Genomic DNA, 24842 nt, shown 5'->3' with positions numbered 1-24842 from the left:
AGCCACTGGTATAGATTCTAGCCACTGACGCTAAGGTGCCAGCAAAATGTTGGTCAGAAAAAAGTGAGTACCCCATAGAGATTGTTACATGTGCTTGTGTGTATTAAGAACATTTACTCAGTGTTTCCTAAATGATCCTCAAGAATTTCCAAATAACCCATTCCATTCCTGGTTATTAAAAAATAAAACCAACATCCTGTTTGAGATCCAGGCAGTAGATCAGACAGTGCCACATCCTTCTATGATCTCAGCAGGTAGACCCTGTGGGCACTAATGGATGGGAAAGGCTCTGAGCTTCTTGGAAGAGAGCCTGAAAGACAGACAGGACAGATCTGTGTGCAAGCACCTGGAGAGCTGACTGTGGGACAATCAGGCACACTTGTCCTTTTCCAAAGACAGATCATTTGGAAACATCTTCCTCTACCTTCAAGCTAGTTCCTTCCCATTTGGGAGGTGGGGATAGGGCATCTGACCTGCCCAGGGATGGGTTTACATGTGTCCAGTTCCGTCTCAGCATTCCCAGGGCCCTAGTCCTTAGCCTTTATCCAGGTAAGTGAAAGTATGTCGTTGTTGTTTTCAATTAAATGTCTTAGTCATGAAGGATGAATAAAACAATCATCACCTATATTGGGAAATAATAAAATTAATCCTCCACAAAATCCTAATTCCAGGCACACTTCCTAAGATCCAGTTCAACTGGTATGAAAATTAAATAACATTAAAAGATGTCCGATCATAAGGGGTGGGAGAAACATCCTCTTTAAAGATGAGAGAAGCATGGATGGGATCATAGGGAGGGAGCTGGGGAGAGAGGGCCATGAAACCATTAGCCTAGTAAGAGCTGAAGGTATTGGTGATTTCCTTCTCCACTGAAAGGAAAGCCTCGCCAGCCCATTCTTCCATCCCCAGAAGTGAGACCAGAGAAGGGACATCACTTCCAAACTTCGGTGTCTTTGATCTCCATGGCATCTCAGAACCGCGTCCTGTCGGATAACATTCAAGAAAAAAGTCCAGGAAGTGCCCTCCTCAGGGCTCCATCGCCCTGGGCCCACTGCTGTGCTTTTCTGATACATCCATTTATTAACAGAGCCCCACTATTTTTAACATGTTCCAGGCCCTAGCACAAAACACAGACCTTAAAGAACGTTTACGCAGAATCCATGCTGAGTCTCTGCTCCTCGATTCCCCCGCTGCTGCCAAGTCGGGTGACAGTCTGGCAGAGGTGGGTAAGGCTTCTCGTCTGGGAATGTTTCCACGACCGCCACCCCCTCACCTGACACCCTCTGTCCAGTCCCTCTGCCCCTGTTTCCCCCTCGGGAGTGGGGAGTGGTGCTCACAAGTCTGCCCGCCCTGCCCCCCCCCCCCCCAGCTGCTTCAGGGTCTGAGCTGCCTGCCAGCCCCGCAAAGCTTTCCTGAGTATGTGCTAACTGCATTGGTAAACTGCTCCCCCTCTGCAGAAGTCTTCTTCCCTTTGTATTTCTTTACCCCCTTTCCTCCTGAGTATCACCTTTTCACTAGTTATTACTAGAGTGGGAATGCAGAGAGACAAACATTTTCTCCTGTTACTTCTGAAGAGGCCTCATTTTCTCTGCCTGTGGTATCCCAAGTTGCCCCCTCTGTGACATCCCCTTCCCCCTTTCTTTGTGACTGGTACCTTCTTCTCCTGTGATTTTTTTTTTCTTTTAAAAAGCACAGCTGTACCCTGTGAAGGAAAAAATACCGTAATACAATTGAAGTGTCTTGGTCAACTAATAATATGTTAAAATGTCTTTTCTCAAAACTCAGGATGTTTATACAAAATGTTCCTTGTGTGTGTTTAAGAGAAACTGCAGAATAGATACAAGTGGATTACTCAGAAAATAAGTAGAAAAGAATAATAAAGAATAATAAGGCTTAAAACCTGTTTTTAGCTATCATATGCCTCAGGTATTTATTTAAATGCTCTCATATCTATGAGATATGAGATAATTCATATGCCTCAGCAGTTTTTAAATGCTCTCAGTCTAATAAGTTCGTTAATGAAAATATTATAGCATTTAAAATAAAAAGAGGAAGGTACTATACAAGGCGTGTGTGTGTGTGTGTGTGTGTGTGCTCCGCGCCATCACTCAGTGTTGTTGGCTGCCAGACGCCATGGTGTTCTGTGGGGTTTCTTGTCTCTTATGAGGCAGTGCTTACCTTCTAAATAGTACTGCCACCTGATTATATCTATCTGTTTAAGCAAGCTGACCCCTCATTTATGGTTCTGTGTATTGATGCTTAGTGAGTACTTGGGACTTGGGATAGTACTTGGGACTATTTGCATTTTGGAAAGGAAACCAGAATCACAAGTGTTTACAATGTATGCTTTTATTTTTTTTTAAAAGAGAGCCTGCTTCTCCCTCTGCCTCTGCCTCTGCCTCTCTCTCTCTCTCTCTCTCTCTCTCTGACTCTCATGAATAAATAAATAAAACGTTAAAAAAAGAGAGACTGATGAGGCAAGAACTTTTAAAGCAATGTCTGAAAGAGAAGAATGGAACTTTTTTAATTGCCTCTCTGATTGCTATTATATTCCATATGCTGTTGAGTGCATTAACTCACAAAATCCTAGCCACAGTTTTTTGAGGTAGGTGATGGTAGTTTCATTTTAGAGACAAGGAAACCAGAGAGGTTAAGTAGCTTCCCCCAGGGCACACAGCTGGTAAGAGTCCTAGCTGGGATTTCATTCCACATCTGGCGAGTTGGAAGTGTTTTCTCAATAGCATCATTGCTATATATTGAGGAATGTGCCAGGCCAGAAAATACGACAGAGCGAAGCTCCAGTAGTGAAAATATGCTGGGGATGGTGTGAGAATGGACCGAATCACTATCTCAGGCATAAACACCATTTCGTATGAAAGAGACAAATATATGATAGAAGAGACTCAAAAACCAATGGGGAAGAGATGGATTTTTCAATAAATTCGGTTGGCACAGCTCAAAAGCAATTTGGAAAGCAGTTTAAATCTTTCCATTGCACACTAAAATGAATCGCTAGTGAATTAGAGTTAAATATAAAAACTAAAATTGACATAGATTGATTTAAGTATTTACCAAATGGCCAGAGTAGGGAGGACTTCCTAAACTCGGAAACAATAGAAAAATTACAAAAGAAATGTTGACTAGATCTGACGGGAGTTTTTAGGAAAAAAATGGTGTGTGTGAAAAAAACGAGACAAATAATAAACGAGGAAAAATATTTTCAATGAAAATGATAGATAATGCGAAATAGATGATAATGTCTTTAATATGCAAGTAATTAATAGGTAGTAACAAACAACTGAAGATCTCAACGAATGAATGAGAAAAGGGACCCAATTCACCAGAAAAACCCAAATACACATTTTTTTTTAAAACTTTGGACATTGTAATACTTAAAAATTCACAAGAAGGTGCAAAGAAATGCAGAGTTCCCATGCACCCTGACCTAGTCTCCCCCAACGTTAACATCTCTACAGCTAGTTTTTTAAAAAGAAAAAACTGTTGACCCAATTCTTAACAAAGAAATGCAAATTAAAACAATTAGATTTACAAAGTTTTTCTAAATTATAGTATTTAATGCCCTTAAAGATATAAGGAAAACAGAGGTTCTCTTATTTGTTAATTAGGTAATATATATATTACTATAAACATTTTTAATAATTCTACCTCTGGGAACTGATTCCAAAAAATAATGATAATGTCTCATTATTTACAAAAGACTTTTGCAAACATGTTCACCATCTTTACAAATTTGGAAACACTCTTAATTTCCAATACATAAAACGGTTACTCTGTAACACCCATATATAATAAAGTATTATCTATCAACTAAAGTTAATGTCTCGGAAAACTTAACAGCCTGGGGAAAAGTTCACAATATAATGTTAAATGAATGTATCACACTATATAAAGACTATGTACAGTGTGATCCCAGTATTTCAAACTTAAATCTATGTATCTATATATAACCTATACCCATATACATACATACCATATACATATATATATGTATACACACACACAAATATTTTAATATTAAAAAATATGCCAACAAGTTAATAGGGGCCACATCTGGGTGATGAAGCTTTAAATAATGTGTATTTTATTTACATTTTTCTGTATTGTCTATTTTGAACACATACTACTTTTATCCTCAGGATACATGTTAATTTTTTTAAAAAATGATTGTGGTACAGTGTTTGGGGAAAGTACATATACACACACACACATATATATGTATATGTATATATATGAGTACATATAATTATTTTAAAGCAGAGCAAGACCATATGTATAAAAAGGATGGGAGAGAAATGTATCAAAATGCTTATAGTGGTTTTAGTGTGATAGGATTATGAGTGTTCCTCTCCTTCCCTTTTCTCTGTTTATCTTTTTTCAATGTAAAAAATAGATAAACAACCATTCAGGCCTTCTAAACTTGTGCGGAAATTGTTGAACTGAACTGACCAAGTTGATATTTAACAAGTGCAGTCCTGTGTGTGTAAGGTAGTATGCTGGGGCTTGGGGCTGCTGCAGTACCATTGAGTTTTCAGCGGGTATTAATAGGAAGTGTCTGGAGGGGTGGAACACCAGAAGGGGCTCGGGCTAGGTGTATAATTTTCCCTGTTTATCAGCCCATCCTGATCCACCAGTCTAGAAGGAGGAGAATAGAGCGCAAGAATGACTAGTAATGAATTAATGAATATAACAAGTAAATAAATCATCAGGGTCTTATATGGCCATGGCACACCAAGACCCAGGAAGATTCTATTGTTTTCGGTGAGCACTGAAGGAGCTCAGTTATTCCCTATGATGTATCCTCTTTTGAGGAGACTGGTCTTCCTCTTGAAGGTGACAACTGTGGTACTTGTTTGTACATCCTAAAGTGGTCTCTTTGTCAGGGCAGAGAAGAAGCATGCTTTTCACAAGGCTGTATGGATATTAAAATGGGTAAGACCTTTGAATGACCAGGTATCTTATTTAGGAAAAATCCAGGAAGAAGGGGTGGTCATTTAAATGTGTTCCTGAAGTAAACATTTCATAAAGGGACCACTCTGAAAATCTGCTGTGGCCCTCCTGTTATCGCATCCCCATCTTGGATATAAGTTGTTTATGAGACTGAAGAGTGTATCCTGAACTCATGAAAAAACTTCTTGAAAAGACATAACCCGCTTTTACTTTTGTTTCCCAAATTATTCTGGGACTCACTTATCAGATACACAATGACACAAAAGCAGTTCCCTTATCAGCCCCGTGAGAACCGTGAACTGTAGGGAAGTTCGGGGCAACAGTCTTCTCCTCTCATGTGAAGGAATTGAATCATCTTGTCCTGAATTTGTTCTCATTCCTCAAGGTCTAGTCGGGTGTCACCTCTTCTGTGAAGCCCTCCCTAAACCAAAGCCTGAAGTAGAATCAATCTCACCTTCCTCTTCCCTTCTGTAGTACTTTCTCTTCCACAGTCTTGGTCTCCTGTGTTGGGCGCATTCTCTGTGCCACTCGTTCAGGCCAGAAACCTTGCCTTACTCATCCTTATATCTCCCCAAAGCCAGCATAGAGCAGTTGTTCAATTTGTTGAGTTGTATTGAGTTTGCACTTGCAAATTGAATAGAAAGCACATTCCCAAACAAAGTATTTCGGTGTTTCCCAGAGGGGAAGTTTAGACTCAGCGAAGTAGGGAAGGGAGGGCCATGGAAGATGAGAAAATCATGATGTGCCACGGTGTTGTTTGTAAGGAGGCTTACCAAGAGGATTGGGAGTTTCCTTCCCTCTCAGAGTCACTGTGGTTAGACAGAGACTGACAAAGAGAATTTATCTCATTCATCCATGAATAATGAATAATCTGCCACCAGGGGCACTTTTGGGCCAAAACACACTGTGTATTTGTCAAGGGATGCCTCAAAAGCAGCATGTTGGCCTCTGGGAGAGCGTGGGGGCAGAAGAAGCAATGTTGCTCTCAGTCAGCCATGCGAGGACATACACTGAGTGTAATTCCGAAGAAATTTTAGGATGAAAAGAAACATCCTGCAGTGGTAGAGAATAAGAGGATATGATTCAGAGAGTGTTGGAATTTTCCCCCTCTTAAATGGAAATGAAGACTGACCTGGACAGTCTGTTTTGGCTTTGAGATTTGTTGCATGTACCTAAACAGTGATGGTACCTATGAAGTGAGGTGCCCATTTGGGGGAGACCTTTGCTTTTCATTTTGTTTTGTGTGAGGTTGCTTCTCCTCAACTTGGGAGCTGACCTCTGCTTTGAGCTGCTTGTTTGCATGCACCTGTGACCTTGTGTATCATGCAATGAAATCAATTGTTTGCTTTGCTTCTCTTGAGACTGTTTCTAATTATATGCAATTCTGTGTTTGTGTTTGTGTTTCAAATAGGAAGACTCCAGAGATGACAGCCGAGCTCTGGTCCATCAGCTTTCCAACGAGAGTAGACTCTCCATCACAGACTCCCTTTCGGAGTTTTTTGATGCACAGGAAGTTCTGTTATCTCCAAGCTCTTCAGAAAATGAGGTTTGAGCACTGTTTTCAGTTAGGTGCCTCAAAATCTCTTTTGTTGCTTTACTCGTTCAGTAAATACCTATCTTTAGAAATGCTTAACTCAATGGCCTCTTTCTACCATTACATTCTGAGGATCTTCTTGTAACTCCTACCCCAAAAAACACAAAAAGATACAAGACCTTAGGGAAAAGGTTGCAAAAGTAGAAGGTGTTGGGTACTTCCTCATTTCTGTCACTTGATTTGTTGTACCTCTTTTCAATTACTTGTTAATCATTTTAACTATTAACTAACCATTTCTACCACAGGGCCAGAAAATAGCATGTTTGTTTTTTTTAATCAGTGAATTTACCAATATTAATTTATAACATGCCATTATTGTATTATTATAATTCTTATAATATAGCTATTATAATAATTCATTTATAATATATACTAATACTGTTTTATATTGATGCATAAAAATCGTACTTTCCTGAATAAGCAAGTATCATAGTTGGCATTGCTTTGTGAAAATGCGAATTGATAATTTTACCCCTTTAGTGTAGAAGTACTAATCTTATTTAATTTCCATAGTAGATTCTTTTCTTTCACAAATGGTTAAAAGACAAATTATAACTCATTCTGTGCAAACACTAACAAATTCTAAAAATGCAGTCTGAATTAATAAGAATTTCTGTAATAACTATAGTCTTGAGTTTATTTATGTTTTCTTTGGGATAACTAGTCAAGAAAGTATAAAAATTTTAATAACAGGTGTTTATCATGAACACCTTCTAGGCAGACTAGGGTATGGGCCTTTATGGAAACAACCCTATTTCTGTAGGTTTGTAATGGTGGGAATCAAGACGTTTGATGATTTGGATTAAAGGTTTGATGAAAATCTGGTTTGTTTACTCTTACTCTAATGTATGTTTTTTTCCCCATAGATTTCTGAAGATGACTCCTATGTCAGTGACATAAGTGATAACCTTTCCTTAGACAATCTCAGTAATGACTTAGATAATGAGAGACAGACCTTGGGTAAGATGTAAATTATATGATATCTGAAAGCTTGCACCTTCACAGAATACTAACAAGCATATATAGAGTATCTGCTGCAGGCATTGAACTGTAACACATACTATATAAGAGAAGACATCCTCCCTACCCTTGAGGTTTATATAATCTAGGGGGGGAGACAGCACTCACGTGTGAAAAATGTATTCATTCAAATAAATTTGTCTGCTCATGAAAACTTCTATTTTATAAAGTGAATGTATACTAATTATCATATAGATATCAAAAATTAATCCAACAGAGACCCTTGATATGCTCAAATATTCTCTCTGCAAACATATTACAATATAGGTTTTTGACTTTAGGTACCTAGTAGTTTTCATGACTTAGGAATTTTATAGGGATCATGTAATAAAAAAGTCTGGTCTAACTGGTTATTTTTATTTTTTTAAGATTTTAAAGATTTTATTTTTTTAAGATTTTATTTATTTATTTGAGAGAGAGCAAGAGAGAGGGAGAAAGAGACAGAGAGCACAAGCAGAGTGAAGGGCAGAGGGAGAAGCAGGCTCCCCACTGTGGGGCTCGATCCCAGGACTCCAGGATCATGACCTGAGCTGAAGGCAGATGCTTACCTGGCTGAGCCACCCAGGTGCCCCTCTAAGTGGTAATTTAACCTTAGATTCTTCAAGATAACACATTTAAAAGTAACCAAAAAAAAAAAAAGTAACTGCTACCTCCTAGAAGGGAGGATGGGGTTTCAAGTCCTTATTACTGGTTGATCCCAACAGCAAAATGATGCCCAGGAAATGTTAGTTTGAACCGTGGGGTATCCGGAGTGTCTCCCCAAACAGCCCTGATTTAGGAAGTCTGTTTGGGAAGAATTAGCCCATAGGACAGTTCTCTGCATGGATTCTATACCATCAAATACTCCCAAGTCCTATACCATCAAATATTCCCAGTCCTGGTACTCAGTACGTCTTGGGTCTTGAGGTTTGTCTGTGTCACCTATTGGCTACCCAGGGCACTACTTATTTTCATATCTACCCAGAGGAGAGGGACCATGTCAGTGCTTTTTCTATTTTGGTGCTTCCCAGGTCAGTAAGTATGTGTGAAATATGAGTTGTTATCTGAATGCCAAAGAGCCCCCTCTCTGGGGACCACAAAAAAGGCAGGTAATTTTACCATTCTCTGGCAGAACATCCTTTCAGCATCAGACCCGCTAAAAGTCTGATGCTCGTTACATTCTATCTTGCTTGAAATGTTTCTGGAGAGATGAACCCTTTGGTGAAAAAGTCTGCAAACCAATGGTTCAAAGGAGAAAGCCAATAATATAGGAGCTACTTGTTTTTCTAGAAAAACAAGGAGGTGAATTGAAAGAGAAATGAAGAAACATCACATCCCCTTGACAAACAGCACACACACTAAAATGGCACGCTGGCCATGCATGAGGAACTCAGACAAACGCCGAGGTCCTCATTCTCTTTGAGGCCTTAGCGAGGGGCCAAGGGGAATGCAGGGAAAGAGCGTTCGGAGGTCATAGCTGGAAACAGAGGACTTGCCCCAGAACCTAAGACCAGAGCTGTGCTGAGTTGACATCAGCCAGGAAAAACATTGAAGCTAAGGCTGGTTCTCTCTCTCTTATTCCACAGCCGTTTTGCTGGAATGCTGACCAACGCATTGTCTTGGCTTGAACAAACACTGGGCCAAACCCAGCTTTCTTTTTCAGCAGTATTTAGAAGTAAAAATAGGTGTCCTCCAGTTTGTCTCTGTTGAAGATGAGACTTCTAAACCTCAGTACTCTACTGAAACGATTGGATGTAGAAATAACGTTTGTGCATTGTGACACGCTTTTGCCTACAAAAGGAAATAGGGATTAAATCAAGTTCTTGATAATTAATGATACGAGAATTTTTCTGAGCCCATAGTAAAGGCTAGATATGTAGAGTGCTTCCTATTGATTTTTTCCTCCGCAAATCAGGAGGCAAATACTAGGATCTGTCACTGTAATGGGTGCTATGGGAGGTTCAGGGCTTAGGAATATAGATTCATGACCAGGTTTCCTTGGTTAACCTCAGCTGTGCCATTTACTTGGTACTGTGTTCTAGGGCAAGTTACTTAAGAGATGATATATGTAAAGTATATGTAAGAATATATAAGGTAATATGTAAAATTCTTGAAGACCTGCTGCTCCAGAGCAAAAACTAGATAGATACTGGTCATTATTTGATAGTAGTCATCATATACTGTTGTTTCAAAATCTAGATTAGTGTAATCAGAGAAAATATTTTGAGATTACATAGAGAACTGTTTTTAAAAACTACTTTCATTTGCAGCTCTTAGGTTGGGTAAATCAGATTTTTGCTCATGTCAAACAATTAAAATAAATTCAACAATTAATTGGATGCTTGGGTTAACGTTAAGACTGCAGATGTGACCCCAGTTTCATACTTTTCTGTTTATTAAAGCAGCCTCTTTATTCAGAGCGATTGGCTTTACAATGAGTAAATGTTAAATATTTCTTTTCAGTAGATAAATATATGCAAATAAAATGCCCCTTTCTCATATGTTGGTGAGATTTCGTTTGAAAATAGGCTCAGTTGGGATGGGAAAAGAATGTCATAGCCTGAGCCAATGGAAGTGTCACAAGGGAAAAGACTGGTGGATGTAAATGTTTTATTCATCAATGAACCACATGGACCAAATTTGAAGATAAATGCCAAATAGCGATTTGATTGTAAAATGAATATGAAAACAAAAACAAAAAATACATCTTAGTATATAAATAGGAAAGCAGACAATTCAGAAAAGAAGTGTTTATGAAAGCATTCCAAATCACACTAGGAATTTTTTTATTAAAGGTTTTATTTATTTATTTCACAGAGGGAGATACGGTGAGAGAGGAAACACAAGCAAGGGGAGTGAGAGAGGGAGAAGCAGGCTCCTCACTGAGCAGGGAGCCCAGTGTGGGGTTCGATCCCAGGACCCTGGGATCATGACCTGAGCCAAAGGCAGATGCCTAACAACTGAGCCACCCAGGTGCCCCTAGGAATTTTTTTAATGGACGTTAAAACAAAGAAATAATACTGTCCACCCAACAATTTGCCAAAAATTGAAAACGAATGATGATAAGCCCAGAAAGATCTCAAGAGGTGAACACACATATGCTGCTGATAAATAGGAAATTGATATAGCATTTTTGAGGAGCCATCTGATCATATGACTCAAATGTCTAAAAATGTTTATAGTCTTTGACATAGTAATTCCATGTCTGTATATCCTAAGCAAATACTCAGAGATATAATCAAATCTTAAGAATTTAAATATTCAGTACTTGGTTTTTTTTTTTTTTTTTTTTGCATCATAGCAAAACATAGAAACAAATCTAAAAGTCCAACAATAGAGGAATGATTTAGTAGATTACAGCATATCTATAGCATGGAATTTTTTTACAGTCATTATAAATGATGTTTTAGAAGAATATTGAATGGCATGGAAAAATAGTTAAGGGAATAAGCAGAACATAAAACTAGATGAGCTATATGAGCTCTCTGGATGGAGAAAATACTACATGAAAATACTCAAGAATACAAACAGCTACTATTTGTGGGTAGTGGGATAATGGAAGACTTTTATTTCCCTTTCCATTTTTCTGTAATAAACATAATTGTTTTTAACAGAATTTGAAGTGATTTTTAAAAAGGGCTTAAAAGTTTTTAATCAGGGGTGCCTAGGTGGCCCAGTTGGTTAAGTGACTGCCTTCTCCTCAGGTCATGATCCCAGTGTCCTGGGATCAAGTCCTGCTTTGGGCTCCCTGCTCAGCAGGGAGCTACTTCTCCCTCTGTTGCTCCCCCTGCTTGTGTGCTTGCTCCCTTTGTCTCTCTGTCAAATAAGTAAATAGAATCTTAAAAAAAAAAGATGGTCTTTAAAAAAAAGTTTTTAATCAGAGCTTGAAGTGCTTTTTAAAAAATCTAAAGAGTTTAGGGGCGTCTGGGTGGCTCAGACTGTTAAGCCTCTGGCTCTTGATTTCCGCTCAGGTCTTGATCTCTGGGTCAGGAATTAGAGACCCACGTTGGGCTCCACGCTGGGCATGGAGCCTAATAAAAAAAAATTTTTTTTAAATAAATAAAAATCTAAAGAGTTTAAAGGTATAAACAGTAACTGCTACAAGCATAGAAATCCAGTTTCCAGCTCTATCCTAAGTGTATTTAAGCTATGAGGCACTAGCTTCTGAGTAGGAACTTGAAGACCTCCCTGTGAGTAAAGCCCACGAGTTTTAGCACGTGTAATTTTGGGTGCTCAATTGGGCTGCACGGAACTCTTTATTTTCTGACTTTCAGTCCTAGATAACTGAGACTAACAGTAGAATCGAGTACTTGCTGGGTCAGGTTTTATTTCTGTATTTTTTTAAGTAATAAGATAAAAAGTCTTCTGGAAACCACGAGGCTGATTTCCCTTTCAGGGCCCGTCCTCGAAAGTGGTGGGGAAGCCAAGTCCAAACGAAGAACTTGCTTGCCGGCCCCGTGCCCCAGCGCCAGTACCATCAGCTTGTGGAACATCCTGCGGAATAACATCGGGAAGGATCTGTCCAAAGTGGCCATGCCAGTGGAGCTGAATGAGCCCCTGAACACACTGCAGCGGCTCTGCGAGGAGCTGGAGTACAGCGAGCTTCTGGACAAGGCCGCACAGATCCCCAGCGCCTTGGAAAGAATGGTGAGGAGTTCACCTTCCAGTGGGGCGGTACTGCCCCTGCGCCCGAGCCGCCAGCAGGCCATTCCCAGGGGCCCAGCGGTGCTAAGCCGAGCAGAGCCAAGCTCTCGGCTCCGCCTTGAGTCTTCTGGATTCTTGTGCAGACACGTTCATGTCTCACCAGCGTCTAGTTCCCCTGTGCCCAGCGGTTTTCCATCATGTGTCAGAATTTGCCGTTTTGGGGGAGCTTCTCTGTGACAGTTGGTGCCTCTGGGTAGTTCTGCTCTGTGGTTTTACGCTTCCTTTTTCTCCAGAACCTTACAAGTGATTGTTCTGATACTCCTGACTGGATAGCGTGTCTTGAGGGCTGTCTGCATGTTTATTTTTTATTATCCCGGGGAGACAGAATTTAATTTCTCAGGTGGTTTTTCTTGTCCGGGTGAATTTCCCCTGAGAATGTTTTTGTTTATTTTGGGGTCCCACAAGCAACTAGATTTTTGAAAATAACGTTTGTAGTCGAGGTTTTTACATAAGAAAGATGATTGCTCCACCCCCACTCTTATTCTATAGAGTAAGTAAACAAAACAAAACAAAAACTCATCTTAGAAAAATTCACCTTCTGTTCGCTACTCAGTATTACTTCTGATCATGTGATGGGTCGTCCAGCGAAGGCGCCCCCAGGTGTTTCTCATCTTTCCCCTGTCTTGTGGGGTGGTGATAAGGGACCCTGGTGGTCAGATGACAGTCAAATTGGCCCTTTCTGTGACTAGCCGAGTGTCTCCCTCTCTTGGCTCCCTCCTATGTTACCTGCTCCACAGTAAGGCCATTGTTTGTATGGGCGGCTGGGACCTCAGTGTCTTTCCCCGAATGCAGTCTTTGTCCTGGGCATTTGCTGATGGGCTAAGTTGGAGTCAGCGCAGCCCCTGGGCTTCGGGGACCTGACCCTAAGTCATCCTCTCAGTGATGGAGGACACCATTCTTTTCTAAATTCTAAGCATTCCATAGTTTTGACCCTTACTAAAACTTCATTACATTAGTAATTTGAAGATGAAGGGGAAATCTGGCTGTGGATGAGAGAGGCATCCCATGTTGTTCCACAGTCTCCGGGGACTTCTCCGTCAAAGAGACTTTTTTGATACTAATGATAATAAGAATAGGAGAGAAAAAACAAGCTCTTTGTTTTTTGGGTTTGTTTTTTTTTTATCTTCTTTGTTACTCTTTCCTAGAGAATTTCTGCTGAACAAAGGGAGGCAAATAGCTTCTAAAGCAAGTGTGGAAAGTCAACATTTGTGGACAGTTCTTTTCTTAAAAGATTGACTTTGAAGATGAAAATATTCTTCATGGTGTTTCATTCTTGTGGCGATTTAGACACCCTTAGGATGTCAGCTGATAGATTGGTGGACTTGACCTGGAGAAGGAGTTTGAGGGAAGGCTTTGCATTCCAGTACAATGCACCTGGAGGGAAAGGACAGGAAGGCATTGCCCAAGAACCATAGCTGTGGGTTGTTCACTGCCCTGCAGGTCAGCTCATGCCCCTGCATAGGATCCCTCTCAGGTTGACTCATGGTGCCTGCTCCTTCCCTCCCTTCTGCCCCCAGCATTATGGATGATACCAGATTATGTTTTATTTTAAATTGTGAAGGTGATTCAGGCTTGTTTCAGCATTCCAGAGAGGCAATGTGAGCTTACTGTTTAACAGGTAACCAACATATGGGGAAGCAAAGAAAGGAACAGACCCCAGATTTCCAGAACAAAGACAGAACTTAGCATACTGAATTGGTTTTTATAAGCGAGTGGAAAGGTGGGTCCTATTTGCAAAAGGCTTAAGAGAAGTTGTGTGACTAGTGAACATTTATGAAAGGTGCTCAGTTTTTTACCCCCCCGGTATAAGAAACCTCATGGAATGTGCTGGGAAGGGGAGGCATTGAGATTGTTACTCACTGGTAGAAAGGGGAAGTTGCCATCACTACCTAGGTTCAATGTTCTGTACCCGCTCCCCAAAAAAGACAAGAAAAATAATGGGTCTTTTTGGTGCCCTGAAAAGGGAACTGATAAAAATGCTGAGAGCCTCACAGTGAGTGCTTATTTCATGTCTATCTGTAGTCTGTCTTTCCTTTGCCTTTTGATTTTTCATTTTCCCTCCCAGAAGAGCCAAGACTCTTTCAAAGGCACCATGCCCTGTCCTGTGGCTTGTTACAGGAAACTCAGGAAATTCCTATCAGATTTTCTTTTGTCAAAATGAGCTTGTAGGTTTCCACGGCATCCAGCTAGGAATGGGTTGCTTTTCCTGAATTTTGAGGGAAGTTTGGCTTTTTTTTTTTTTTTCCTTTCCTTTTTATGCTCTTCTTCTCTCTCCTTCCTGATTATCAGGGTTAGAGGTACTGGACTTAGCTTAACAGCTCGAAGAAAACAGGGTAGCTCACTTGATAAATATCATCCTCTTGAAAGCCTCTCCCAACTGGCATCAGAGCAGACGGGCCATTTGCAAATGTTTGCTTCGTTTGTCTCTGGGCCAAAATGAACTTTATTTAAACCTGCCGCTTTGAACCAAAGTTGGCTTGGTTGTCTCTAAACCAGAGACAAGTTGTTTGCTTTCCAAAATAACCCATAAAGAGAGAAATAAAGGTTTTATTTTGTTCATGTCTTCGTAAAAAAATGTCTTGGTGACAGAGAAATAATCAAGTTCTTTCCTCCCTCCTCAGGTGTACGTGGCAGCTTTTGCCGTATCGGCATATGCATCTAGCTACTTCCGAGCTGGGAGCAAGCCCTTTAATCCTCTTCTTGGAGAAACATATGAGTGTATCCGTGAGGACAAAGGCTTCCGGTTCTTTTCAGAACAGGTGGATATATACCCTTTTTGTTTGTTGCATACACCCTTTTTACCCACCCGCCCGGGAGGAGTTGCTTACACCTTCCATTACATGTGCTTTTGAAATATTTATTGTCCACCTTTTGCTGGCTTTAAAGCAGCTGAGATAATTATAGTGCTTTTACACATAAAGAGAAGGAATGATTTCCCTTGCACCGGAGCCTGACCACCCACATGAGCATGAAGACACTAGCAGGGCGGAGCAGGCCTTTGACCGTAGGCGTCGACGGGGCCCGCTGTGTGGAGCCATAATGGGACACATTTGCAAAGGATTAAGCATTTGCCAAACTGATTTTAAAGGTTTCAAGTGTGCGCCCTTACTCATTGACCTTGTCCTTCTAGAATATGAATGCCCCCATCAAAACGGGTAGCACCAAATACAGACATTATTCTTGAGGGATCATTCATTCATGTATTTATTCATTCGATCAATAAATATTTCTTGAGCGTGTAACTCATACCCAGCATGGTTCCGGGTGCGGGGAGGCTGCGGCAGACAATGCCTGTCTTCATCTGATGTAGGGACATCCTTTATACTTATGTAGCCTGCATTCCTTGAAGTTCCATGAGCCTTTCCCACCTAAGCATTAGTCGATAATGATACTCGAGAAGAGAGAGCAGGGTCTCTGGAGCCAGTGTAAGTTCAAATCTGAGCTCTACCTCTCACCAGGTTTGTAACCCCGGGCAAGTTACTTAACCTCTCTATGCCTCAGTTTCCTCTTTAAGGTGGAAATAATGACAGTGGTACAGACCTCAGATGGCTTTGTGATGATTAAATGAGATACTCTCTACCACACACTAGGTGTGGTGTCTGGTACATGGAGGATGAAGTGTTATATGAGTGTTTGCAGTCATGATTAATGCACGACACCAGTTTGTAATAGTGGGATATTGGGAACATCCCAAGTATCTGTCAGTAAGGAATTGTTCAGCTAAGATAGGATGCACTGATACCGAAAATAAAAAAGAATCCTCTCACCCCTAGTTAAAACAACGACCCAACATGTCCACCCTCCGCATATTCTTAAATGTCAGCCTAGGAACATTAAATACATTTGCTTTGATACATTTCTCTCCTCGCAGTTCTTAGAAAACTGAGGGAAAATGGGTGGGATGCTAGCATATTATTTTCCTTCCTGTTATCTTGCTGCCCCCTTTATCAATGGATTTGCATTTTGGGGGTAGGAAAGGAAAGGTGGTGTAGCTGAGAGACTTAGGAGGATGGTGCTGGTCTTCACTGTCAAGGACAAGCAGCGTTCTCTGAGACTCAAAGGGAAAGGAATATATAATAATCCCAAAGCACATTTTTAGTAGATTTCCATTTAGAAGCTAAAACAAATTAAATACTGATACTGAGGAAGTGAGAGTTAAGTCAGTAGTTAAAAGGAAAAGATAATTTGATTCAAATTCAACTGGGTTATTTAAATACTAAAGCTAAAATGGAATGGGAATAAATGAAAATATAATTTGGTTACCATGGCATTATATGCACTCATGTGAAAAAATTACGGCCCAAAATAGCCCAGACTCCAGCAGACAATCAGGAGAGGATGAATGGTGTAAGAAAAGAGTAGTAACGTGAGCTTGCGTGTAAAGCTGAGCTTCCATCCCGTAAGCCCCTGACAGGGCAGGGCCAAATTCAGGATCTGCTTGCACACCTCCAAAGGTGGCAGAGAGAGAAAGCAGAGCTCCTGGACACGTGTGCACAAAGACAGAAAGAGCATTATATAACTCAGTCTTTGGTTCCGTGAAATGGATCCCGAGGAAATAAGCAAGAAAGAGATCTGGTCATTGTTAGTAGTATAGGGTGTGCCGGGTGTAATGGAGACCTGCTCTCACACCCTAACCCCATCACTTCCTCTGTGTGTGGCCTTGTCTAAGCTACTTAAACTTTCTGAGCCTCAATAGTGTCTTTATCTCTAAAACAGGAATGATAATGCTTAACTCCTAGGTAGCAATAAGGCTCAAGTGAAATACTACACTAGGATATAAAATACTTGCACTGAAGACAGTAAACATTCTGCACATGGTTATTGCTCTCATCTTCAGAGGCAACTCTTAAAATTCTTTTTACTATGCAGTGTTAAGAATAGTAAATAAGATTTATCTATTCTACTAATTCAAGTGGTTTGAAGGGCAGACTGTGCCTGGTGAGTCTCTGACGGAAAGCCAGCCATGTGGTACCACCAGTCCTGATCGTGATGGAGCCACTTCATCTGCCTGGAATTTAGCCTTATGGCCTCAGATGTTGGTTCTTTGACTACACCCAAGAATGGATGAGTCTCCCAAGGACAGAGTCACCCTAGCTAAGCCTTTAAGAAACTGACGTATAAACTAGGATGCTATTCTACGCATTTATTATAAAAAATAGACCTGTCCTGGGGACCAGAAGGCCTTGATCACATGGCCGGCATCCTTTCTCCATAAAAAGATTACTTGGGAAACCAGAATTTCATTACCAGGTGAGTGTAGAATGAGAAGGAGAGGTGACTGTTGAATTCGAGGTGCTCAGCTGCCCACTGCCCCAGGAGTGGAAGGGGTTTGGGCAGGGCTCTCCCTTTCCTGGCCACCAGGAGACACATGAGCTCAGCCTCCTGCCCTCCCTCTCCCAGCCTTGTTTATGCTGACCCGCTGACTCATGGCGCATGAAAACCTTCTAATTTCACACACTGACAGAGCGCGCCGGGCTGTTTAGGATGTTGCATGCTGGTACCTGCCAGTGTGGCTCTTTCTGCTTCTGGCCCAGGAGACGTTCTACTTTATGGAGCAGCATGACTCTACCAGCATGCATTATGTGCAGGTGATACACTTCAGCTTTCAGAGTTTGAGGCTGGCTTTGCTTTCTTGTACCTTTCTGCAGTGAGTTGAGTTTACTGAATGACTAATGTAATAAGCTGGGTAGGACTCCCAAATTAGTATTTTTGGGTGGGATTTTACTCTAACATGAGCTCCATGTTGATGGAACTCATATATCCAAGTGAAAGGACCTGGAAGGAAACTACGGTAACTCGACTCTTCTATGGAGTTTTTGAGATTTGAAAATCTACATCTATCCTTTACTCCAAGGCTCTGGATGTTGTTTTGTGGTTTGGGTGGGGATGTGGTTGCTCGAAGTGGTCAGTGGCCAAAGACATTGAAGTAATTGCTTCTTCACAGGGTTTGGCTTCATCACAGCTTCGCTCCTCGGTATTGTCTCTCACCTAAAAGACCCCAAAATGCACCATCAAAATGACTCATGCGGTCAGAGACCAGCGAAGGCATTTGCTGTTCACATTTTCCTCACAACAATAACTGTTAGGTTTGCAGAGTCCTTTGTGCTTTTCGAACTTGCTCAGGATCTTATTTTTACCTTCAAAATACCGCTGTGTGGCAGGTGAGGTGAGGATCAGTTAGAGAGGCAGGGTAACTGAGGCCTAGAGCATTAGCCTTTCTCAGTGCCCACTGTTTGACTCCAGTGGTCTCCCTCACCTTTCTTGGGGTCTCTTGTAGGTGTAGTTACGGTGCTCAGAGCTGCCAGGGTCATTGGCTGCCAATGGGAAAATAGTGTTATGTATGCTGATCAGACGATGGGACTTGGCCTGCCATTGTCACTTAGACCAAACTCGGGTAGGACTTTGTTCCCAGCTCCCATTGTTGTCTGGGGCGTGGCCTTTGTGAATAAGCAACATTCAGGAGTAAATCATAAACATTCCTCTCCTGTGTTCTACCCCCTGGCTCTTCCACCTTCTCCAGGGAGGAGTTTGCTTTGTGCCAAGAACTGTGATTCAGCCTTGGCTGTCTAAATAAGCTCAGAAAAAGGGGAATTCAGAAAGGACTTCCTTTTTCTCCTCGGGGACTGGGTGTCCTGCTGACAGGTTCTTCCTTACTTGGTTCTCCTGCCCCCTGGCAGGCAGCTGACCAACTGGTTTGGAGCTTCATTGGAGACTGGGTGGTTCAGAAAACTGATTTCAGTTAGCTTTGCTTCTCTTTTTATACCTTTGGGAAAGGTTTTATATATAAAGGCTATGCAGTTAAGCTATTACCTAGAAGAGATCATTTCCTGGTGGGGCTCTGGAACGTCAGTTGTCTGATCACTGTTGCAGTCATTCTAACCATTTATTCCCCTTGGGTCCCCCTCCCCCAGCCATGTACTGTTGAGAGTTCATGACAGAAAAGCTAAATGGAGTTATTGGAAGTTACTAACCTATAAAAGATGCAAATGAAATCTTTTTTTTCTCCTTTGCTCCCTGGCCTCAGCCCTCCTTGCTTTTCTGTTACTCATCACGAGAACTCTGAACATACATTCTTGGACAGACTTATAAATACCATACCTATCACATCTCTCCCTGCATGCTCACTCACACATTCTTGGACAGACTTATAAATACCATACCTATCACTTCTCTCCCTGCATGCTCACTCACGATAAAACAGCTCTTTCATCTACTAGTAGACAGAGTTTGTCACTACTGATTAAAGTGGCATCTTATTTAAAGAGGTTATCAGAAGGGAAATGCAGGCTGTTCAAATAGAACTAGCAATTGATCAAATACAAGGCAGCTAAACCAGTTCTCCACTTCTGGGTCAAGTCATCACTTAATGCGTGTTTTTGTTTCTGGTTTTGGCGAGAAGCCATGGGTTTGTCAAACAAAGTGATGAACTCTGAACATGGGGGAAGAGAAAATAATTGGTGCAACTGCATTCTCCCCCAAAATCAGGCCAGCATCCTTCGCATCATCCTTAATAGCTTTTTCTTAGAATCCATATCCTATTGATCAGCAGCCAGCCATTTTTCACTGCCTCCCCCACTGGTGCTGGCCTCCAAGCCCAAGCCAACGTAATCAATGAGTAGGATCATTGCAGTAGACTCATTAGCGGGTCTCTTGTTTCCATAACCAATTTCTCACCCAACAGCCAGAATGATTGCTTCAAAACAGGAGCAACACCTGCTCTACACCTTCCAATGATTTTCCCTGTCACTTGGAATAAAATCCAAAGTCCTGGCCATGGCCTCGCAAAGCCCCTGAGATGCTAGCCCCGGAGATCAGGCCTCTCCCACCTCTGCTCATTTAGCGTCAGCCACACTGGCCTTCTGCCTCTCTTATAATATTCGGAGCGTTGCCAGCCCTGAGCAGTGCCTGTGTCCTCTGCCTGGGGTGCGTTTCTCCCGGTTTTCCATGCGGTGAACTTCCTTATTTCTTCTAGCCCCAGACGATCCCATTGTAGAGAGTCCTGCCCCTGCCGCCCTGCCTAGAATAGCGCTCCCACTTACCACCCCCCCGTCCTCATGCCTTGCATTCTGCTCCTTAACACCTGTCACTACCGACAGATTATGTCCTTATTTCTTTATCTATCTCGCCCACTTCTGCACCAAAATGTATTGTTTCTTCAGTGAATAGGACAGTGCTGGACACATCAGAGGCAGTCAGTAAACGATGAGCGCCATGGGATTTCTCACCTGGCTCCTGCACCTGCATGATTTCTCACCTGGCACTTGTCCTCTTTTCTATAAGCTGCCCTTCGAGGTTGGAGGCGAGTCAGGAACTAGGTAGAATCTATAGTTAGGTCCTTGGACAGCTGCAGAAGTGATGTATTTAAGGGATATTTTTCTAAATCTGAAAAAGATATACTCACACAAATACGCAAATATTAAAATGCATTCTTTCCCCACCTGCTTCTCCCCATACCATTCACGTCTTATATTAAGTACATTTAAAGCATAAATAAAAAATGATCAGGTCAGGGTGAAGAAAGTCTTGAGATATACAAATAAATGACAGGAATTCTCAACTAGTAGGGGAACTCACTGACTTTGGGCTTATAGAAAGAAAGATACATAGAAATACCTGCACAGTAAGAACCATATATGCTAAATTCCTGAATGTTTGGGAATCTTTACCAGTTGGAAATTGCTCTTATTTGGGATGGAGAGGAAGAGGCAGAGAGGGATGCTTAAAACCCATCTAAATTGGATTTATCCAGTAAGCTGACAGACAGTGTGTGCTTCAGGGCTGGGTCAGTTCAGACTCAAATACCTTTCTGGGTTACATCTGGGTTAAGATGTAACGAGAATAGAAACTCAACTAAATCCAACACCTAGATAAGTTAGATTGGGCTCATCATTCTCTATTCCAGTAGATTTTAAAAAGATTGCCATCAACAAAAATTAAGATTATGAACCTTGAATTACCCCCTTTCAGTGGACCTTTGAGTTAGTCAAAGCCTTAGTATAATCTTTTTCCAATTGGCTGACATCCACCGATGCTAGGATTTGAAGAGACATTGAGAATTAGATACTAGCTTTAGAGCATTCCAATTGGCTGACATCCACCGATGCTAGGATTTGAAGAGACATTGAGAATTAGATACTAGCTTTAGAGCATTCAGAGGGACCCTCAGACCTCATTTTACAATGACATAAATGAGACTCAGAGAAATTGGAAGTTCAGACTCAAAAGATTCTTTGTCTAAATATCCATGGGATGAGATCTTAATGGTGTGTGGAGGCTTTGGGGAGGACCAGAGCCCAGCTTTGAGAGCAGCCATAGAGAGACAACTGGGACATAAAAAAGCACTGGATTTGAGATCAGAGGACCTTAGTTTAAAGCACCCCCACCATCACTAATTAACTGTGTAGCATTGGACAGGTTCTTTGTTTCCTAATTTATAGAATAAGGCTAATGAAGACACAAGGTCACCATGGTAACTCAATGGAAATACTACTGATGAGAAATGGCTAAAATTTAGTCCCTGCCCACTTCTTACCAGCATAAGGTTCTGTAGTTTTATATGTGTCATCTTTTTGTTTGTAAAGCCAGTGGGCTTAGCCCTATTTTATAGATGAGATAACTCGGGCCCAAAGGCTTAAACACTTGCTCAAGGCCCTTCAGCCATTAGATGATGTTGCCGAGTTAAGACCTACATCCCTGGGACTCCAGAAGTACCCCCTTGTTCCCTGATGCTAGTGCAGCACATGGTAGGTGCTCCAGGAATGTTTCATGAATAAATACCTGTTGTGAGGAAATATCTCAAAGAAAAATAAGACTTCACTTTAATTTTCCTGGGAAGCTTTGTTAACTTCTTAAAAGCAATGTGCACCAAATAAATCACTCCCAAAGGCCCTTTTAAGCCATAAAAAAAAAAAAAAAAAAAAAAGCAAAATCACTGATATCTGAATGTTGAAATTTCTTCATCCGGAAAACAGCTTTTGAACCCACGTAAAGGTATTCTGCTAAGCACTGATTCATGTATTTGACACAATAGCTTTAAAAGGTCGAAGTTGCATTTTTATGGGACGTATATATATTTTATGGTATGATAGGGCTTCTTTTATAATTCATGTGGGTAGTATATTTATCCCAGTTTTATGGGATTTAAAATTATTACAGAAGAGGTTTATAGTTTGTATATACTGTATTTTGCTTTGATGTTTGACGTTTGTAGCCAGATTTGGCCACACCTATAAAATGCCAAATTCTTGATCAAGGCTGTGAACCCTGCATTTTTTACTATATTGTTTCTGTGGGAATGAATATGATCTACTTTTAATAATCCACTTTAAAATATGCCTATGTTCTGGGGGAAGGGGCACATTCCATAGCTCCTCACCGGCGGCACTGAGGGGTGGGGAGGGAGGGAAGGAAGAAGTAGGGGGCAGGTGTTGTCTTCCCTGGTTTTGTTTTATATGATCCCAAGGTTTAATGGTTAACTCCACTGTTTTCATTGAGAGCTGGTGGGGAGGAAGGGGGAACAGGGATGCAGCATTTTGTGATATAAAGTATCTCCAAGGATTTCAATGAAAAAAAGACAATGAAGGCCAGCAGAGAGTTGCATTTTAGGACTTAGGCTTCTAAATCATGCTGGAAGTGAAAATTGCTCTGGAAAATCCCATAGACACAGAGAGAGGGGCCACATTCCTAAGAGGCCTGTGGGAACTAAAATCATCCAAGGGGTAGCAAATTTGCATCTCCCACCTCATATCAGATCTGGCATTTATGTTTATTGAGACCTGAAAGATACATGGACTATTGAAATCTTTGTCTCTACTTTTCTTCGGGTCAAGCTGGTACAGTTGAAATTCCGTCAGTTAAATGTGTATGTGGAATGACTCTCCTAGCCTAGCCTAGCCTAGCCTGTTCTAGAGTTCTCCACCTAAAGTGACAGGCTTTCAGACCATGTTCCTCATTACAGCTGAGGGTCCAGAGCAAGGTGAGTGGTTGGAGATGTGTCACCTCCCCATTGAATGAATACCACTGACGTAAACCAAAAATGCTGGGTTTGACCTCTGTTTCTTCCCTGTCGGTGTGTTTGGGAAACATTACTGAATTTTTCTGGTTTTGGTCTCCTCATATGTGATGGAGGCATTAGGCTGGATGCTCTAAATGTAAGATACTTGCTAAGAACCCGCAACGTCAGAGAAACTGTGAGACACTGCTGGCTGCATTAGTCTGGGTTCACTGGTCCTGAATTATAATCGTGGTACGTACAATGCTCACTTGCCTCGAATTACTGAGATAATGAGGAAACCCAGCTCAGGAGCCATTTTCTCTTTAGCTTCTTCATTAGTGAACAGAACAGAAGTAATGACCCCAGGGATAAAACCCAGGGAAATGTGCAACAGCCTCCATTACAGGGGATTATCTTTCCTGGAACAAAATTACATATTTACTCAAGAATTTTTTATCTTGACAGAAAATGAATAAAATGTTTTTCTTAGTAGTTGACTAACGTTTCTTCAGTAATTGCTTGGCTCTTTTTTATAGAAACATTATTCTTTTAAAAAATTGTCTTGGACCAGTCTTATAGGTGATTTGAAAAGAGGCTGAGTTTTGTGATGCAGAGTTTTCAAAACAACAAAACCTGCTGAGCCAAGAACATTTTTGTGTTTCTCAGAGGTAGCATTTTAAAATATTTATTATCTGATACCTTAATTAAAACATTTGCAGGTACTTTCTCAACAGCTAATAGACATTTTGACATGGGTAGCCAGTGTCGGATTATATGGTTTAAGAGCGGGCAGCCCTTGCCTGACCCTGCTTTTGTTTTTACATCTTTCAAAACGTGTCTCTATCCCCAACATTTGTCTCTTGGCTGTTTTTCCTGTACTTCAGGAGGCTTCCATGCACCTGATTTCTTCTCAGGCCTGAGAAACTTGAGTGAACTGGGGCTGACTGTATCAGGAGCGCCCTCTTGAGGACCGGTTTGTTGAAGGAAAACTAAAGTTTTCATTCACTTGGACACTGCACAGTGTTACCTCTCAAGGCAGGGGCGAAGGAATGGATTTCGTGAGACACAAGAGTGAATTAAGTTTTTGTTTTCTGGCCTTTGTTTCCATCAGGTCAGCCACCATCCACCTATCTCTGCTTGTCACGCTGAGTCTGGAAATTTTGTTTTCTGGCAAGGTAATGTGCTCATATATTTGTCCTCTGTCATTTTTTGTAATGTTATAGATCTGTTTTATTCAGGAACTACTGCAAGTGCTTCTTAAGATCACAGGTAGGACCCTGGACTTGGGCCCTGTTGCATGGGTCTGCACCACTTGGTATTCTTGCCTCTCATCCCTGAACAATTACCGATACTTGTCTACTTCATCATTAAGGATTCAGGAGGATAATTTAGTTGTGCCTTTAAAAAAAAAAAAATTCTTCATCTGTGTCTGGGCCACCACTATTTACTCCTGTAACTTTTTCTCTAATTCCACAGCCACTTGAAATGCCTTGTGTATTTCAAGAGACACTAAATATTTACAGGTATTTATCAGAGTCTAGACAACAGGGTTCTTTTTGCTTTTGAAAAGTTTTATTTCTAAAC

The 24842-nt window shown here is 41.2% G+C and overlaps 1 protein-coding gene across 7 annotated transcripts in view; it reads left to right on the top strand.

Moving 5' to 3' along the window:
• The window catches only part of OSBPL3 (oxysterol binding protein like 3), a 170253-nt gene that overhangs the window by 124760 nt on the left and 20651 nt on the right, over positions 1-24842 (top strand). For 5 of the 7 annotated variants that reach the window (XM_028119275.2, XM_028119274.2, XM_028119273.2 and 2 more), the window contains 6 exons: positions 1115-1222; positions 6380-6514; positions 7429-7522; positions 11958-12208; positions 14887-15024; positions 24370-24433. In XM_028119275.2, coding sequence (XP_027975076.1) covers positions 1115-1222; positions 6380-6514; positions 7429-7522; positions 11958-12208; positions 14887-15024; positions 24370-24433 — 790 coding nt within the window. The remainder of the gene's footprint in view (positions 1-1114; positions 1223-6379; positions 6515-7428; positions 7523-11957; positions 12209-14886; positions 15025-24369; positions 24434-24842) is intronic. The other 2 variants (XM_028119279.2, XM_028119276.2) reach the window with 1 other exon arrangement.

Source organism: Eumetopias jubatus, unplaced genomic scaffold (assembly GCF_037043125.1).
Source record: "Eumetopias jubatus isolate StellerSeaLion01/CBP00866 unplaced genomic scaffold, mEumJub1_p1.0 scaffold_14, whole genome shotgun sequence".
NCBI lineage: Eukaryota > Metazoa > Chordata > Mammalia > Carnivora > Otariidae > Eumetopias > Eumetopias jubatus.
Note: the sequence above shows the minus strand (reverse complement) of the source record. Positions and strands in the feature narration are given on the sequence as shown.